The sequence below is a fragment of the Pelophylax lessonae genome, assembly GCF_965119305.1.
Source record: "Pelophylax lessonae genome assembly, chromosome: 1".
NCBI lineage: Eukaryota > Metazoa > Chordata > Amphibia > Anura > Ranidae > Pelophylax > Pelophylax lessonae.
The window spans coordinates 860,460,990-860,480,093 of NC_138768.1; the positions used below are offsets into that span (position 1 = coordinate 860,460,990).

At 44.7% G+C, this 19,104-nt stretch overlaps 1 protein-coding gene across 1 annotated transcript in view; it reads left to right on the forward strand.

The window, feature by feature from the left end:
* Positions 1-19,104, forward strand: part of ADISSP (adipose secreted signaling protein) — a 113,366-nt gene that overhangs the window by 71,877 nt on the left and 22,385 nt on the right. Inside the window, exon 4 of the mRNA XM_082262142.1 lies at positions 2,901-3,039. Coding sequence (XP_082118268.1) covers positions 2,901-3,039 — 139 coding nt within the window. The remainder of the gene's footprint in view (positions 1-2,900; positions 3,040-19,104) is intronic.

Here is a 19,104-nt window from a genome sequence, read left to right on the forward strand (position 1 = left end):
ATTTTTATATATATATATATATATATATATATATATATATATATATATATATATATATATATATATATATATATATATATATATATATATATATATATATATATGTTTGGGGGTTCGAAGTAATTTTCTAGCAAAAGAAAAATGATTTTAACTTGTAAACAAGTGTCAGAAAAAGGCCCAGAAGTGGATAATACATATTCCATGCAGAGCCTCCTGTTTTATGCATGACATTGCACACTATATATTATTCATACCCCCAAAATTAGGCATAAGAAAGTATAACCATGTAGGAAAGAAGATGGTAAGGGGGGAATGGGATAGAGAATTAGCGAGAATTGAAGAATTGGTATTCACAGGACAGTATAACTTATCTATCCATTCTGCTGGGCTAGTGCTAAAATATATCTTTTTTTTTTTTTTTTTAATTTATTTTTTATATTCTCTCCAGCAATCTTTTCTCCTATAATTTCATTTCATAATTCCTTATGGAAGAGTTTTTCATTTACCATTAACCAGGAAAGTTTAGTATTGAGTTGACAAGGTTTTTCAGGTGCTAGCATTTGCAATCCTAGTAGCAGTAAATAATGAGATATCTGTTTTTTGGTAACCCCCTTCTATTGGCTGGTTTAGGGCCAGTTCACACTGGGATGGCACTGGAACCCACATATGTAAGAGGATTTTGCAGCCCATTCATTTCAATGGGCTGCAAATCTCACCAGAATCTCACTTTTTAAAAACTTGCTGTACCAAATCGCATGCTACTCTGATAACGTGATTTGTTGCCCGCAAATTCACTGCATTTGCGATCTGTTTGTGGTAACCATAAAATTTCACTACCCGCATGCAGATTGCAAAGGCTGTACTTTCGAATGTGGTTTGAGAAATGCGCACGGAACACATTTTCTGCACAGCATTATGGTGTGAACTGACCCCAATAGAGAACACTGGACTTTTGGTTGTGTGGTGGTTTTTTTTTTTTTTTATTTATTTATTTATTTATTTATTTTTTTATATATTTATCAGTGCAGTACTTGTAATAGGTGATTCAGCGTGTTTTCTTCCACATCAAATAATATGAATGGATCAGTGCATGCTTGATGCTTCGTGCACTTATGATATTGATTGCTTTTATATTTCTTTACTTGTTGTTTGTAGCGTTTATTGTGCCCAATTATAACCAGCTTTTTTTTATTTTTATTTAATATATTTATAAGTGCAGTACTTGTAATAGGTGATTCAGCTTGTTTTGTTCAGCATCAAATAATATGAATGGATCAATGCATGCTTGATGCTTCGTGCACTTATGATATTGATTGCTTTTATATTTCTTTACTTGTTTGTAGTGTTTATCGTGCCCTTTTTATAGCCAACTTTTTCTTTTAAATGTTTTTTTTATTTTAATATATTTATCAGTGCAGTACTTGTAATAGGTGATTCGGAGTGTTGTGTTCAGCATCGAATAATATGAATGGATCAATGCATGCTTGATGCTTCGTGCACTTTTGATATTGATTGCTTTTATATTTCTTTACTTGTTTGTAGGGTTTATCGTGCCCTATTATAGCCAGCTTTTTTATTTAATATATTTATCAGTGCAGTACATGTAATGGGTGATTCAGCGTGTTTTGTTCAGCATCGAATAATATGAATGGATCAATTCATACTTAAAATTTCTTGCATTTATGATATTGATTTATTTTCTATTTCTTTACTTGTTTGTAGTGTTTATTGTGCCCTATTATAGCCAGCTTTATTTTTTTTTTTTTTTGAGTATATTGTTAGCACTGTAATAGTTTGTGTATAAATTGTATGTACAGCATTAGTGCCGTTTTTACACTAACGCGGCACGACTTCGGGGGCGACCTGTGAAGTCGCGTGCACTGTCACTTCGGTGCGACTTGCACCATCTTCATATAATGAATGTCTATGCAAGTCGCCCCGAAGTAGTACAGGAACCTTTTTCTAAGTCGGAGCGACTTGAGTCGCTCCTATTAGAACGGTTCCCGTAGCACACAATGGACCGTGACTTGCCAGGCTGACCAGTCGCCTGACAAGTCGCGGTAGTGTGAATGGACACTTAAAACTTTTCACTGCCAGCGCTGGTTCTGTTTTTTTGCGTACATGTTTAAGCCTAAAATCATTTTTTTTTTTTAAAGATTAAAAAACTACCACGCAACCTATATTTTCTGAAAGTAGAGACCCTGGAGAATAAAATGGCACTAGTTCCAATTTTTTTTATGTTACAGGATATTTGCACAACTGTTTATCAAACACAAATGTCAGTAAAAATACACTAAAGTTAATTTTTTGGCACAAAAATGCAAAAGACTATCCAATTGTTTGGTAAAACATAAAAGACAAGGTTGTGCCGAGTAACTAGATACCCAACATGTCAAGCTTTAAAGTATATGTGAACCTTTTTAGCTTGTAAAACAGCCCATTCAGGTTAAAATGGAAGTCCCCACCCCCATGTGATATAGCCTTTTTAAGACCGGGTTCTCTTTAATGAGGCATCAGGTGTCTCAGGGGTGGTGCACACTCAGATGGTCATGGGAAACAATTCTGCCAGATTCCTTACATTAGAAAGTCAACAATCAGTTTGTGCAATGTACACCCACTCCTGGTGGCTGCAACTGTTCATCCCCCCCCCCCCCCTCCTGCCACAAGCTTTGTGGTAGCAGGGTGGCAGGCAGAAAGCGGTGGTGGCAGAAGGTTTAAATGATCTCTTCCTGGTCACTTCCATGCTTAAAATATTGCTGTACGGTTGGCTGATGAAGAAGCAGGCCAGTCGCAGCAAGCCATTGGAGCTCTGCACAGGCCAGCGGAAGCAAGCCCTTATCAGCACAGGCCAGTAAGGAGAAAGGAATTCTGTAACTGGTTTCTTCTTTGTGGTCTTACAGGTTGGATTTCTGAAGATTTTGCACAAGTATGAAATCACCTTCACTTTGCCTTTAAATCAGAAGCTGGGGAAGAACATTTCTGTGGTACCGCTACCGAACCTGAACCTCAAAGTGACCACCATCAACGCGTTGCCGGAAGGTGAGACCCAAATGTTCAGGAAAGCCTTGGAGGGCATTTACTCAAAGGGGCCCCATGTACAGTATGTGTCATTAGGTGAGGGGGGGTTGAGTTTCTGCTGTAATCCAAGGCCACCCTTTCTCCAGTCTATGAATATGTCCAGCTGTTCCTCCTCAGTGTGGCCATGGAGGGCTTTCACTGAAAAGGGCCCCAATATTCTTATATCTGTGTCATTGGTTTAAGAACAGGGGGTGGTGAAGGTTGAGCTTCCAAGGGTGCTAGAAGACCACTCCTGTTGAAAGTGGCCAACTACTCTTCAACAGACTCATATTACTGGTGTGTTTCTTGCACTTGCCAATTAGTTTGCTGTGTATTGGCCTAGATATGGGATGTCTATGTAGGGTGGCAGGACGCTAGAATGGGCACTATCCTTATGCCCCGTACACACGCGTCGATAGTTGGCCGTGAATTTTCGGCCAATGTCCGATCGGCCGATTTTCGGCTTGTTAGTATGATGCTTTCGACAACCGACTTTTCGGCCGAATAAAATATGGTGTGCAGGCTATAAGATTTTTGTTGGCCGTCAACACAACGGCCGATTTTTCGTCAGTCAGTACAGATTTCGGCAGACAAAAATCTGATGAGCAATACTGAGCATGCTCAGAGAAGAAAAAACACACGGAAAGTAAACCAGCATATGACATCACTTCTGAAGTTGGTTTTTGTTGGCCGAGAAAATTCGTGTGCAGTCTAGGGACATTCCAACCAACAAAACACAACTCTGGACAAAAGTCGGCCGATCGGTCGGCCGATAATCGTTGCGTGTGTACGAGGCATTAGTTGGATAAAAGAGGGCTGGATAGCCAGTATCATCCAATTCCAAAATGGCCTTCCAGGCCAGCGAATGAGAGCCAGGCACCTCTTCCAACAGCAAAGGTACCACCAAAAACCCTTTGAAATCAAGTCTGTTTTATAAACTGTTTAGTTAGGGTTTCCTCAGTCCAAACCACAAATCTGTTTTTAAATTGAGACTCGCTTGTCATGGTCTTTAGTTAGTGATTCTAAACCCTAAGGCTGGGTTCACACTATTGTGACTTGGATTCAGGTTTCCCCCCGCATCCAATTCGCATGCCAGGAGAGTGTGACCATCTCTCCATGGAGCCGGTTCACACATCTCCAGGGCAGCCGCAGAGCGCACTACAGAAGAGTTCTGTGCGTCTTTGGCTCAGTTTCAGGTCTGAAATCAGCCCAAAATTCGGACCTAAAACGGTGAACGTGGTCGCACCGGACCCTCTGCTGCGAGCCGTGCCGCACAGTGTGAACCCAGCCTAAAACAAAAATACAACACCTTGCAGTCCTTGTGCATTGGATGAATTTGGTTTTCTTTTTATGTTCACCGATAACACATGCTGTCCTAGGGTCTCATCTCTTCCACTGTATGGAGTTGTCACCTTAGGCTGCTCTGCTGATTTGGACTACAAGAAGTTTTCCTCTCCATCTCCATTAGATTGGATGAAGGGAGGGGGGGGGGGGGGGTACCACATCGAAGGACTGGCAAACTACAATCTATTACATTCATTTATGTTCTTCAGTTTGGACTGCTTCAAAGTGATCCTGTCAACTTTCATTAAAAGGGAAAAGTTTTCCAGGAAATTGGTTAGAAACCTCTAGGTTCCCCACCAAATCTTGGTTTATAAGATCTCCGCTTCTCCAACTTCAGAGATGAGGCCTCCTGGCTAACATGCTGCTTTTCAACGAAGAGGTCCTTATTGACCAGTAGCCTTGATTGTTCATAATTCTAGTTATTAAAAAAGAAGTATACAAAGGGAAGGTTGGCCTCTTTGTTTATCCAGCAACCCCCCCCCCCCCAGGGAAGGTTGGCCCTCGTTCTTTGTTTTTTAGGTTTTTTTTTTTTTTTCTCCCCCGTTTTTTGTTTTCCCAAGGTAAGTTGGCTTGTCTTTTCCACAGTACCGGTTAGCTCTGCCCCTCCCCCCCCCCACATTTTTTTTTCTTTGTACATTATGCCTCCTTTTTTATTTTATTTTTTTTGAATTTCTAATTGCACTGTACTTTAGTTTAAACTAAGTTTGTAGCACTGAGTAGTATGGCTACATTGCCTTTATTATGATTTGCAGTTTATAGAAAGAATTTATTTATTAGTGTTAAACTAGTCTAAATAAATGAGTGGGGTTGGGTTATTTTAATCCTACATCGGAGTACGAGAGTTGAGATAATTTGATGATTGTATCTGTATCCTGGCTCTTCACCAATACTCCCATCTTCATGATTAGGCCCCTGTTGGGGTGGAACGTGTTGAAGTATGATTAGGCCCCTGTTGGGGTGGAACGTGTTGGAGTATAATTAGGCCCCTGTTGGGGTGGAACGTGTTGGAGTATGATTAGGCCCCTGTTGGGGGTGGAACGTGTTGGAGTAGAAGGGTCTGGTGGTGAATGATGTGCTTCAGTTAGGTTTTCTGAAATTGTTCAAAAGCAGTTGTGTCTTTTTTTTTTTTTTTTTTTTTCTTTTTTTTTTTGGAAATGTCCCATGGTGGGTTGGCTGATCAGTTACGTCATTTGTTGCAAAAAAAAAAAAAAGAAATGATTTAAATCTTTGAGCCATCATCTCGTTGTAAATCTTCCTTCTGTTTTCTCTTACCAGACCTTTTGCTTTAATGGTTCCCAATGGGACATTGACTCGGAGGTCCGATGTATCACAATGTATGTAGAACATCTGTCTCCTGACAGTGCAGGAACGCCGTTTATACAGTACATTGACTTCACATTGTCTGCCAATACCCCCCCTCCCAGATCTGCCTTCTGCTGCTCTGACAGTTCTCGCTGCCTCTCTGACTCTGCTGTACCAGCGCAGCAATTACTGTTGCCCGGGTCATCTCATCTCTGTGACACGAATACAGAATCAGAGGGGGCTTTCTCTGTGGTGAGGGGTTTATACAGCGGGCACAGGGTGCATTGTTTCATCCTTAGAGGAGAGTGCCTAAGGTGTCTTCTGTCCATAAAGTACTTTTAGAAGTGATCTGTGTGACGGTTGCGGGTATCAGACCCCTGGCCTTCTCATCCAACTCGTGACCAAGGACCAGGCAATCTCACACCCTGCCGTCACTTGCGTAACAATGCCACTCTCAGCTGCACACCACAATCTAGATGCCCGTAGGCTGAGATCGATTGTCACCGGGTTAATTAAGCAATTAACCCTTTCTCTGCCACCATTGCTACGTTTGAGCCCAGAGGAAGCTCGTCATTTTAGAAATGCCAATTATGACTTTAGAATAATCATCTGTAACACGCGCTGTCACCACAGACAGGGATGTGCAGAGGATTTATTCTAGACAGTAGTGGTCTTCAAGAGACAGGTTCTTTGGTAGCTTTGCATTAAGAGCTTAGTGACAAGATTAACACTTTTCAAAATAAGGTTTAATAAAAAGGTTAAAATTGGTGCAAAAATAAAAATATTTACAGAAAAATGGGTTACAAAGAAATATAGACACAACTCAGCAATTTAGAAAAATAAGATAAAGAATTAGAAATGAAAATACTTGCATTCAATGTCCTTGTATTATCAGAGTTCAGAAGCTGAGCCGGTTCCCAAAGTGATAGATGTTTTTTCGTTGATGGTACATGAGAACTGAAAAAAACATCTGCTTCTTTGCTTTCCTCTGAGACCCCAGGGGCTGTCACCAGAGGTCCATGACCAATAAACACAGTGGCCCTGGGCGGCCCTAGGCTCAGACAATGGCAAGGAACCTCCCGTTTAGGCAGATTTATAACATAATTCATATCTTCCAATATCTACCAGCTGCCTTCTTGAAACTGATATATTATTGTGCCGCATTGAATTTTACATCCATAGACACCAAACACAGGTTATCTCCAAGTAACCTCTGACCCGTAAGGCATCTGACCGCTAGCTTGTCTTCCATAGGAGCGAACGTGATCATGTATGATCTCGTTCCGTTCAGTATTTTATTTCTCATCCAAATATATACTTTTTGTTAATGTCATAATCCTGTCTGCATTTATGAATTAGGTATGGATTTGTTAGAGGGGTACATCTCAAATTAACAATTTGGCTGGGGAATTTACAACCCAGCCTGGTCAGCTTTAGTGGACATCTGCCAGGAGGCTGAGATAAGGTTCCTAGATAAGGTTTTTTGAAGTAACGGCTCTTTTGAAGCTCGCATTCTTAAGTGAATTGACCGAGAGAGGGGCTGTGTGAGCGAGTGTCTTTTCAAACTGTCATGGCAGAGCTCGGAAACCAAAATGGTTGCTTGACAAAATGGTGTCCCAGTGCAGGATACCATTACAATCTGTATATATGGTAATATGACCTGTTGAATAACATTGCTCAGTTTTTAAGAGAACCTGTGCTTTATCCATGCATCGTCTAATGCCTACCTTCCGTTTGCTCTCCTGCTGCTCCATTTGCTATTTTTAGGTTTCAGCTGGAGCTTCCACGGGCCTGAGGATTCTACCCACCCCATGAGACAATGCTGGACCAATCACAAAGGACCAGTACTGTCACATGCGAGGCAAGGGAGTGGGCCACATGCTACTCCATACCTAGAGGTTCTGGGGATTTTTTTGCTCCTGGCTGTGAACATATCATTGGGGAAGGAGAGGGAAGGATAATGCGGCTAGAATAAAGTGTTCACGTTGTCTTGCTGTTATGCCTGACCCCCATCTCTTCTATGCTTTGAGTTTCTGAGCTGGAACTGGCATGCAGGTATGGGAAGCCAAATTGACGTCGCATCTGGTTGTCATGCTTCCTCAGGTATTGAGACCAATAGGGTCAACAATGCACCACCTTCAGACGTAGGACACTAGGTGGAGAAAAACAGCAATGCACTGCCAAGGGAAGGCCTCTACTGTTTGCCAAATCATTAATCTCCATTTTTTTTTCTTAGTGTCGACGATTGAGGACCTAGCTCCCTGCTAGGACTCTATTGCTATTTTTTTTTTTTTTATCAGGGTTAAATTTATTTTTCAGTTTTTTTTTTTTTCTATTTTATTTCTTCGTTGGTGGTCTTTTGCGTTGTGTTCTGGTTACCCACTTCCCTTGGTGGTCTTTTGGGTTGTGGTATTTATTCTGGCTACCTGCTTCTCTTGGTGGTCTTTTGGATTGTGGTGTTCTGGTTACCTGCTTCTCTTGGTGGTCTTTTGGGTTGTGGTGTTCTGGTTACCTGCTTCTCTTGGTGGTCTTTTGGGTTGGGTTGTGATGTTCTGGTTACCTGCTTCCCTTGGTGGTCTTTTGGGTTGTGGTGTTTGGTTTGGTTACCCACTTCTCTTGGTGGTGTTTTGGGTTGTGATGTTTTATTCTTGTTACCCACTTCCCTTGGTGGTGTTTTATTCTGGTCAAGACTTGTACTGGGTGGCAACCTTGGATTTCCTGGCTGAATGGATTATAATTCTGACCCAAATTCATGACTGTACTAGGGGTGTGCTCCTCTGGTGTCTGGCGCCCCAGGGTTGGACACAGTGTAGTTCCCAATAGGGGTGTGCTCCTATGGGGCGCCCGGATACTGGTGGAGTACGACCTTACCGAGGGGATCTCTCCCTCATCTTACTCAACTTATGATGTAGACGACATCTAGTGGCGGTTGGCCGGTAATACACCACGTTGGTGCTCTGGATTCCAATATGCAATCGATTATGACCATAGGAAGTTTACTTATGCGTGTTATTACTTATGCGTGTTATTATTATACTTGCATTTGATGAGAACTATGTTCATATTGTGTTAATGTTCTTGACCTCTTTTCATGGGAATTGTACTTCCCTTCTGTTTGTATTTTCATGTTGAAAATTTGAATAAAGATATATATATATATATATATATATATATATATATATATATATATATATATATATATATATATATATATATATATATATATATATAATATATATATAATATATATATATATGACTTGTACTGGGCAGTGGCCTTCAATGGACATAAGAGAAAGCGGGATTTTTCTTCTACTCCCACTCCCAACACAACATCATTTTCTCTCAAGTTTGAGGACATCGGTCCCACTCCTCTGAGCTGCCTATAGCAGATGGGTGGGGAGTTTGACCACCTGCAAGGGTCGTCCCTAGGTGGTGCTTTTTGTTGTTCTCGGCCTAATGTCCTTGTGAAGGTTGCGCTATAACCCTTGAATTAATGCAGAGAAAGAGATTTCACGGTGAGTAGAAGAAAAATCCTGTTTCGTAGGCGGTTTCTGGGGTGGCTGTTTTTGTAAATGGCGATCACCTTAAGATGCCAGCATGTCGCTCCGGTAGCGCGACTTTGGAGCCAAACGCTCCTAAGTTGCCCGCCACCTATGTGTTTCTATTGGTTAGCAGGTTCACCCATCTTGGTGGTCGCCAAAATGAGACCGGAGTGGGCAGGGACAGCGACCAGGTTGCTTGATTCAGATTTGCATTTATGGGGGCCCTGAGAGGAAGGGGTGCCTGTACAAGTGTAAATAAAGGGGAACAAAATCTGAATTTAAAAAATGTATGCAGCTACCACATCTAAAAACAGGAGTTTCTGTACTCCTGATCACAGCTTCAAATCTCCACTCATACCAGTAGCCAACCCCCTAATATAATGCTCATACTTAACCTAACTTCCTTTAAACGACCCCTTTGCCTTTCATCCACCTACCTCTAATGCTACTTTACCTCTTTCTGCATCAAACTTGCCTTATTCATGCCAGAGCTGCCATCAGAGAGAGCTCACAGTCCTATGCCAGTATGAGGAGCTGGAATCCTCTGATCCGCAGAATGGGAGCACAGCAGGGGGGGGGGGGGGGGCTCCAGATGGTAATGTTTGATGCCAGGAGGGACACAGAACAGAGGTAAAGGGTACCTAAGGTAATGAGATCACATAATGTACACCAGACATGTATCCGTTTCTGTACGTGGGTTGTCTGTATTTTTGGAAAGTGACCGGTTTCATGATACTTGGACTTTCATGTCCTATCAATACTCTTTATATAGTGCAAAGTTAACATGTGGGACAGACATGACCTGTAAAGTGTAGGATGGTGATTGGGCTTTACTGGTCTCACTGCAAGGTTATCTGGCGGTCACGGCCAATAGTGTGGAGAGTACGATCTAAGAAAAGTGGCCTGCCACTAAAGGGAGAACCTACAAACCTCTGTATTACGATATGGGACAGCAAGGAAGTACAAATACAGAAGTCACCACAAACCACCCTTTCAGTGCTGTAATATGGCTTATCTGTTTCTAGTGAATGGATAGGCTGCATTCTCAGTGATGTCACCGGTCTCTAGTGAATGGATAGGCTGCATTCTCAGTGATGTCACCAGTCTTTAGTGAATGGATAGGCTGCATTCTCAGTGATGTCACTGGCCTTTAGTGAATGGATAGGCTGCATTCTCAGTGATGTCGCCGGTCTCTAGTGAATGGATAGGCTGCATTCTCAGTGATGTCACCGGTCTCTAGTGAATGGATAGGCTGCATTCTCAGTGATGTCACCGGTCTTTAGTGAATGGATAGGCTGCATTCTCAGTGATGTCACTGGCCTTTAGTGAATGGATAGGCTGCATTCTCAGTGATGTCACTGGTCTCTAGTGATTGGATAGGCTGCATTCTCAGTGATGTCACTGGCCTTTAGTGAATGGATAGGCTGCATTCTCAGTGATGTCACTGGCTAGACTCTAGTGAATGGATAGGCTGCATTCTCAGTGATGTCACCGGTCTCTAGTGAATGGATAGGCTGCATTCTCAGTGATGTCACCAGTCTTTAGTGAATGGATAGGCTGCATTCTCAGTGATGTCACTGGCCTTTAGTGAATGGATAGGCTGCATTCTCAGTGATGTCGCCGGTCTCTAGTGAATGGATAGGCTGCATTCTCAGTGATGTCACCGGTCTCTAGTGAATGGATAGGCTGCATTCTCAGTGATGTCACCGGTCTTTAGTGAATGGATAGGCTGCATTCTCAGTGATGTCACTGGCCTTTAGTGAATGGATAGGCTGCATTCTCAGTGATGTCACTGGTCTCTAGTGATTGGATAGGCTGCATTCTCAGTGATGTCACCGGTCTTTAGTGAATGGATAGGCTGCATTCTCAGTGATGTCACTGGCCTTTAGTGAATGGATAGGCTGCATTCTCAGTGATGTCACTGGCTAGACTCTAGTGAATGGATAGGCTGCATTCTCAGTGATGTCACCGGTCTCTAGTGAATGGATAGGCTACATTCTCAGTGATGTCACTGGCCTCTAGTGAATGGATAGGCTGCATTCTCAGTGATGTCACCGGTCTCTAGTGAATGGATAGGCTGCATTCTCAGTGATGTCACCGGTCTCTAGTGAATGGATAGGCTGCATTCTCAGTGATGTCACCGGTCTCTAGTGAATGGATAGGCTGCATTCTCAGTGATGTCACTGGCCTCTAGTGAATGAATAGGCTGCATTCTCAGTGATTTCATCTGTTTCTTGTGAATGGATAGGCTGTGTTCTAAGTGATGTTGCCATGGTATGGAAAGCTTTTGACACTTTCTCTAAATGGTGACCATAGCCCAGCCCTCGCCCAATTACTAAGCCCCCTATTGGTGATCCTATGTGATGAGTCTGGGATGGGTAGGTGAAGGAAGAAGAAAAGCTATTTTCGTACAATCCAGCCGCCATCCTCTCTGGATGTGCAGATTGTTGGCCATGCTGTGCTCCCCCCGGGGGGAAATCTCTGCTCATACATTTTGTCTGATATGCTCGGTTTACATTGCTCAGGCTGTGACAGATTTACGAAGACTGATGGGAGAAGTAACCACAAAGGTCTAATAATGTTTGTTTTTTATGTGAATATTTCAAATAACATTTCTCACCAAGAGGATTTTTAAAGGTCATTGGACTCATTATATTGGACACACATGTACAGTTTTATAATCAGAGGGATTAGCGGGGAAAATATTACACAATTAGAAGTAAGCTCCACTCTAAGGGATTTCTCTTTTTCTAAATGTTAAAGTGTGCCGGTCACATGCAGTTGTATATCTCTCAAACCCTGCATAGAAGACACTTCAGGTCCCACTCTTCGCTTTATTATGCAGAAACCATATTCATATTCTGATTTCCTGAAAGCTTATATATTGGAGTCAGTGTTCCTCCTGGCAGACAGCCCCCCATTTCAATGGAGAGGGGTTCTCTCTGGAGCGGTGCCCTCCTTGTTCCTGGTATGGTGAGTAGTTGTCCCCCTTGTCCCCTGGAGGGTTTTGGGGTGGACATGGGCCCCTCCTTGGGATGGTAGGACCCCCCAGTTCCCCTCCTTCCACAGGCACTCCCCCCCCCCCCCCTGCCGAGTCCCTCACCTGCCCCCCCCCCCCTCCATATATTGTTCTCCGGCGCTTCGGCTGGGAAAATCCTTTCTCCCCTCATATTGGACAGTGGTCACCACAGATGCCAGTCTGTCCAGCTGGGGAGGCGTCCTTGGCAAGCATTATGCTCAGGGGATCTGGGCGCTTGAGGAGTCCAGACTACCGATCGATGTCTTGGAACTCCGGGCAATCAGACTGTGTCTGGATCATTGGACGGATCATCTTCAGGGTTGTCCAGTGCGCATTCAATCGGACAATGCCACAACCGTGGCTTATGTCAATCACCAAGGGGGCACATAAATTGTCCTGATGGCTCTGGAGGTAGCCGGCTTTCTAAGGTGGGCAGAACAGTTCGTTCCAGCCCTCTCCGCTGTACACATTCCCGGGGTGGAAAATTGGCAGGCAGATTACCTTAGTCGGCTGGCGTTGGCCCAAGGGGAGTGGTCCCTTTATCCGGAGGGGTTTTATCAGCTGTGTCTCCGGTGGGGTACTCCCGAGGTGGATCTGTTGGTGTCTCGGCTCAACAGAAAGGTGCAGAGGTTTGTGCCTCAGTCAAGGTATCCTCTGGCGGGTGTAACAGACGTGCTGGTGGCCCCTGTGGGGTCAGTATCTGCTGATTTACGCCTTCCCTTCTCTCAAGCTTCTGCCCAGACTTTTACGCAGAATCGAGGCAGAAGGGATTCAGGTCATCTTAGTGGCTCCGGACTGGCCTCATCTGGTGTGGCTGGTCACCCACGTTTCTTGGAAACTTCCTTTCAGAGGATCTGCTGTTCCAAGGACTGATCTTCCATCCTACTTTTACAGTAGCTGGCTTGCCTTTTGAACGTTAGGTGCTGAAGGATAGAGGTTTATCGGATTCCATGATTCCTACACTGTTGAAAGCTTGTAAATCTACTTCTAGGAAGATCTACCATCGTATGTGGAAGACGTACATTGTGTGGTGTGAGTCGCTTGGAGTTCATCCTCGCCCCTTCTCAGTGGCTCGGATTCTAACCTTCCTTCAACAGGGGGTTGAACAGCAGTTGGCCTTGAGTACCATCAAGGGCCAGGTGTCGCTTTGGCTGTCTTTTTCCAATGAGCTTTGGCCAGACACTCCCTGGTGCCCACTTTTCTTTAGAGTGTCCGACATTTGGTCCCACCAGTTGCCGCCTTGGGATCTCAATTTGATGCTTTCAGCTCTACAGAAGCATCTCTTTGAAAATATTCGGGAGATTGCCCTGCTTACGCTGTCCAAGAAGGTGGCCTTTTTGGTGGCTATCACATCTGCGCACAGGGTGTCGGAACTGGCGTTGTTATCTTGTCGTTCACCCTATCTGGTGATTCACAGGGATAAGGTGGTTCTTTGCTTCTGTTAGTCTTTCCTTCCAAAGGTTGTCTCTGATTTTCATTTGAATGAAGACATTGTGTTGCCTTCCCTGTGTCCCAGGCCTAAACATCCAAAGGAATTGGTCTTGCATGCCTTGGATGTGGTCCGGGCAATTAGGGTGTACCTGGCAGCTACAGAGTCTTTCAGGAAGTCAGACTCTCTATTTGTGCTCATGGATGGGCCTTCTAAAGGGCTCTCCACTTCCTTTGCTACCATTTCAAAATGGATCAGACAGATGGTTCAGGCATATCCCATCGAGTCAGCCTCCTCCTTTCCCTACCAAGGCGCACTCTACTAGGGCGCTTAGTGCCTCCTGGGCTTTCTGTCATCGGGTGTGAGTGACGCAGGTTTGCAAGGTGGCCACCTAGTCGTCAGTGCGCTTTTTTTTTTTTTTTTTTTTTTTTTTTTTTTTTTTATTACAAAGTTTTATAAAGTGGATGTGTTGGCATCTGCAGATGCTTCCTTTGGCCTCAAGGTTTTGCAGGCTGTGGTTTAGGAGGACCTGATCCTCTTTGAGTGTGTATTGTTTTGGTGGGCTCCAGTTGTTTTGGTTGAGCTCCTGTTGGCTAATTTTTGTTTAACCTTGGGAATTTTTTCTTTGTTCCCACCCCTCATGTTTATCACTGCTTTGGGACGCCCCAATGGTTATCAATACTAGGAGCTGTGTCCGACCAATGAATGAAAGGGAAAATGGGATTTTTGACTTACCATAAAATCTATTTCTCTGTTGTTCATTGACACACAGCACCCACCCCTCTGTGGAGTTATTCTCCTGACACTGCTTGTAACAAAGCTGAGTGGCCAAAGCAGAGAGAGGGCGAATACCCCCTGGGACTGCCCATGGGTGTAGCTAGAATTATTTTCTGCCTAGTCTCCCAACTCCTGTAGGGGCAGTATAACCCAACGGTTATACCAGGAGCTGTGTCCCTCAATGAACTTCAGAGAAAAGGATTTCACGGTAAGTCAAAAATCCAGTTTTCCATGGGTCCATGACAATACAAACGTGGTATTACAAGTAGGGTATCCTTCTGTCATCCACACTATGTAACAATAACTGCATACTTCATAACTGAATACGTTTTAGTTACGAGATACACCCGGTGATCCATCTGTCACCCAACACCAAGGTGATCCAGAACGTCATGGTCCCCATCCCTCCTCCAGAACCAAAGAACTAACTAAACCGGGTCCGAAAGGAGGAAAGGGAAAACTGTATTTTTTTAAGGGTTCCTCCATGTTAAAAAGGTTGAGAGGCTGCTCCAGACCAAAGACTCCTCAGCCTAACCTGTGTGGGGCAAACTTGGGGATTCTTCCTTCCCATTACAGCCCTGGCCAAACATTTTGAGAAAGACACAAAGATTAATTTTCACATAGTCTGCTGCCTCGGTTTTTATGATGGCAATTTGCATATACTCCAGAATGTTAGGAGGAGTGATCACATGAATATTAATTGCAATGTCCCTCTTTGCCATGAAAATGAACTTAATCCCCGAAAAAAATAAAATTCCACTGCATTTCAGCCCTGCCACAAAAGGACCAGCTGACATGTCAGTGATTCTCTAGTTACAGGTGTCAGTGTTGACGAGGACAAGACTGGAAATCACTCTGTAATGCTGATTGATTTAGAATAACAGACTACAAGCTTTAAAGGAGGGTGGTGCTTGAAATCCTTGTTGATGGGAAGAATGGTTTGCTTTACAAGTTGCCTTTTTTATTTGGGGAGGGGCAGAGGGCAGCCGAAAGTGACCTTCTGATTTTTTTTAGTTTTGTGTACCTCTATAATACTGTGAGGGGAAAAAAAGCATTTGATTTCCTTCTGATTTTGTACATTTGCCCACTGACAAATGATCAGTCTCTAAATTTAAGAGCCCATTCACACAGGGGCGACACGACTTGCCGGGGCGACCTGTGAAGTCGCGGTGCATAGTGTGCACCGCGACCTCGGCGCGACATGCACAGACTTCATATCATTGAAGTCAATGCAAGTCGCCTCCAGGTCGCCCCAAAGTAGTACAGGACACTTTTTCGAAGTCGGAGCGACTTGTGTCACTCCTATTAGAACGGGTCCTGTGCTAATCAATGGCAGGCGATCCACCACGACTTGTCAGGCGACCAAGTCCCCTGACAAGTCGCACTAGTGCGAATGGGGTCTAAAGGTAGGTTTATTTTAACAAGGAGAGACAGAGTACTAACAAAAATATCCAGAAAAAGCATTTCAAAAAAGTTATTAATTGATTTGCATTTTACTGCATAAAATAAGTATTTGATCCCCTATAAGTCAGCAAGATTTCGGGCTCCCAGGTGTCTTCTATACAGGTAACGAGCTGAGATTAGGAGCACTCTCTTAAAGGGAGTGCTCCTAATCTCAGCTTGTTACCTGTATAAAAGACACCTGGGAGCCGGAAGCAATCAATCAGATTCCAATCTCTCCACCGTGGCCAAGACCAAAGAGCTGTCCAAGGATGTCAGGGACAAGATTGTAGACCTACACAAGGCTGGAATGGGCTACAAGACTATCGCCAAGCAGCTTGATGAGAGGGTGACAACAGTTGGTCGGATTATTCACAAATGGAAGAAGCACTGTCAGCCTCCCTCGGTCTGGGGCTCCATGTAAGATCTCTCCTCACCGTTCTCATGATCATTGAAACTCCACAGGGGTATCAGCCCAGAACTACATGGGAGAATCTTGTCAATGACCTCCAAGGCAGCTCGGACCATAGTCACCAAGAAAACAATTGGTAACACACTATGCCGTGAAGGACTGAAATCCTGCAGTGTCCACAAGGTCCCCCTGCTCAAGAAAGCACATGTACAGGCCCGTCTGAAGTTTGCTAAAGAACATTTTAAGGAGTCAGAGGAGAACTGGGTGACAGTGTTGTGGTCAGATGAGACCAAAATCGAGCTCTTTGGCATCAACTCACTGTGTTTGGAGGAGGAGGAATGCTGCCTATAACCCCAAGAACTCCAACCCATCATCCAACATGGAGGTGGAAACATTATGCTTTAGGGATGTTGGACAGGACAACATTACCTCGTCAAAGGGATGAGGGACAGGGTCATATACTGTCAAATCTTTGAGAACCTCCTTCCCTCAGCCAGGGCATTGAAAATGGGTCATGGATGGGTATTCCAGCATAATGACCCAAAACACACAGCCAAGGCAACAAAGGAGTGGCTCATGAAGATGCACATTAAGGTCCTGGAATGGCCTAGTCAGTCTCCAGACCCTATTCCCATAGAAACATTTCTGTGTCTCACTGGTAAAAGAAACCTACCATTAAAATTATAGACTGATCATTTCTTTGTCAGTGGGCAGACGTACAAAATCAGCAGGGGATCAAATACTTTATTCCATCACTGTAGGTCTGGTACATCCATCTGCAGGCTGAATGTAGAATGCATTCTCGTGCTATAAAATGAGAACATTCTAATTTTATATTCTGTTTTTGGCCACTACATGGTGTGATCTCAGATCCTATATATTATGTATTGGCCCAGTTTATGGTAATTAGTTATCTGCTGCATCTATTACTGTCTGAACTAATTATTATTATGGGATCTTTTCCTGGTCTCATAGGAGCAGCTCCTGGCCGGGCCGCCTCTAATTCTACATTCAGACACTGAAAGAATATGAAAGGCTTTCTATGGCCGTGAAGATTTATTACCACAATTTAATCTGTAAAAGCTGAATTCCAGGCAGGTATAAAGAAACAAAATCCTTGTAGTTTTGCATTCATTATTAAGTCATTAAACTATTACGGTTTGTGTGTAAATTCCTGATGTTGACTTGGTATCAGCCTCTTGCAGTCCCTGTACAGCAGATCTCGAGCAGAAGGGAGAAGCCACACCAAAACATGCTGATAGGAGGAGGGATCAGAGTGACCCAGAGGATGAGCTTAGCAGTCTACAGCTTTTCCTTCCATTGTCCTTTTAGAGATGGGAGCGGAGAACATGGGCACTAGAGAGGGTTAGTGACGGATGGGAGGGGCGAACACAGCACTGGGGTGGGTGATGGGAGAAGAGAGCACAGAGACTGGAGCAGGTTTTTGATGGGAGGAGTTAGCACTGGGGCAGGTTAGTGTTGGGAGAGGAGAGCATGGGGACTGGGACGGGTTGGTGACGGGAGGGGAGAGCATGGGGACTGGGGTGGGTTGGTGACCGGAAGTTAGAGCGTGCGGACTGTGGTGGGTTAGTGTTGGGAGGTTAGAGCATGGGGACTGTGGTGGGTTAGGGTTAAGAGGTTGGAGTATGGGGACCGGGACGGGTTGGTGACGGGAGGGGAGAGCATGGGGACTGGGGCGGGTTGGTGACGGGAGGGGAGAGCATGGGGACTGGGGCGGGTTGGTGACGGGAGGGGAGAGCATGGGGACTGGGGCGGGTTGGTGATGGGAGGGGAGAGCATGGGGACTGGGGTGGGTTGGGAAGGGGGAGCGTGGGGACTGGGACTGGTTGGCGATGGGAGGGGAGAGCGTGGGGACTGGGGTGGGTTTGGCGATGTAAGGGGAGAGAGTGGGGACTGGAGCGGGTTGGCGATGGGAGGGGAGAGAGTGGGGACTGGGGCGGGTTGGCGATGGGAGGGGAGAGCGTGAGGACTGGGGTGGGTTGGTGATTGGAGGGGAGAGCGTGGGGACTGGGGTGGGTTGGTGACGGGAGGGGAGAGCGTGGGGACTGAGGCGGGTTGGCGATGGGAGAGCATGGGGACTGGGGTGGGTTAGTTCCTTCTTACACTTCGTGTAGTCAGTAGTTTTAGCTTCAAAAAAAGGTACAAACCTACAGTTCTCCTTTTACCATGAAGCGGCTGGCGGGCGCTCTCCTCTGTGCCCGGTATGTGGACAGGCCCTTGGTGCCTTGGCATACAATGTAGGACCGCTCTCCTCGGAATTGCACGTTGTGTCCCGATTTATTGAGGACCTGTCAGAGGGACATTGTATCCCAGCTCTTGGGTAATAGAGCAGCATGGTTTCCTTCCGCAGGGATAATCGGCCTCTTCAGTCTCCTCGGTGTGAGCGCCTGTTAATGACACTTGTTAAGCTGTTGACATGCCGAGGATCGATGGGGATCTGCGGGGAGCGTTGGCCGCAGATGGTAAGAATACTAATTTGTCATAAGACGGGAGTTGTATCCATATGAGGAAATGTATGAGCTGGCCCAGGTCTCTGCTCTGTGTATTGTGCAATGAATCGTTCCGGCCAAACTTCCAAATAGAGTGCATAGAAACTGGCTTCACCTTGTACCATGACCTGTTCAGACGGTCTTGTAATTCTTAGTGCCACCATTGTGAAGACATGATTGGCTCAGTGCGGACCCTCCTACTGATTAAAGCTGAACCCCCCCCCCGCCAGTCAAAGCACCTCCCCCAGACAATTAGCAAACACTCCCTAG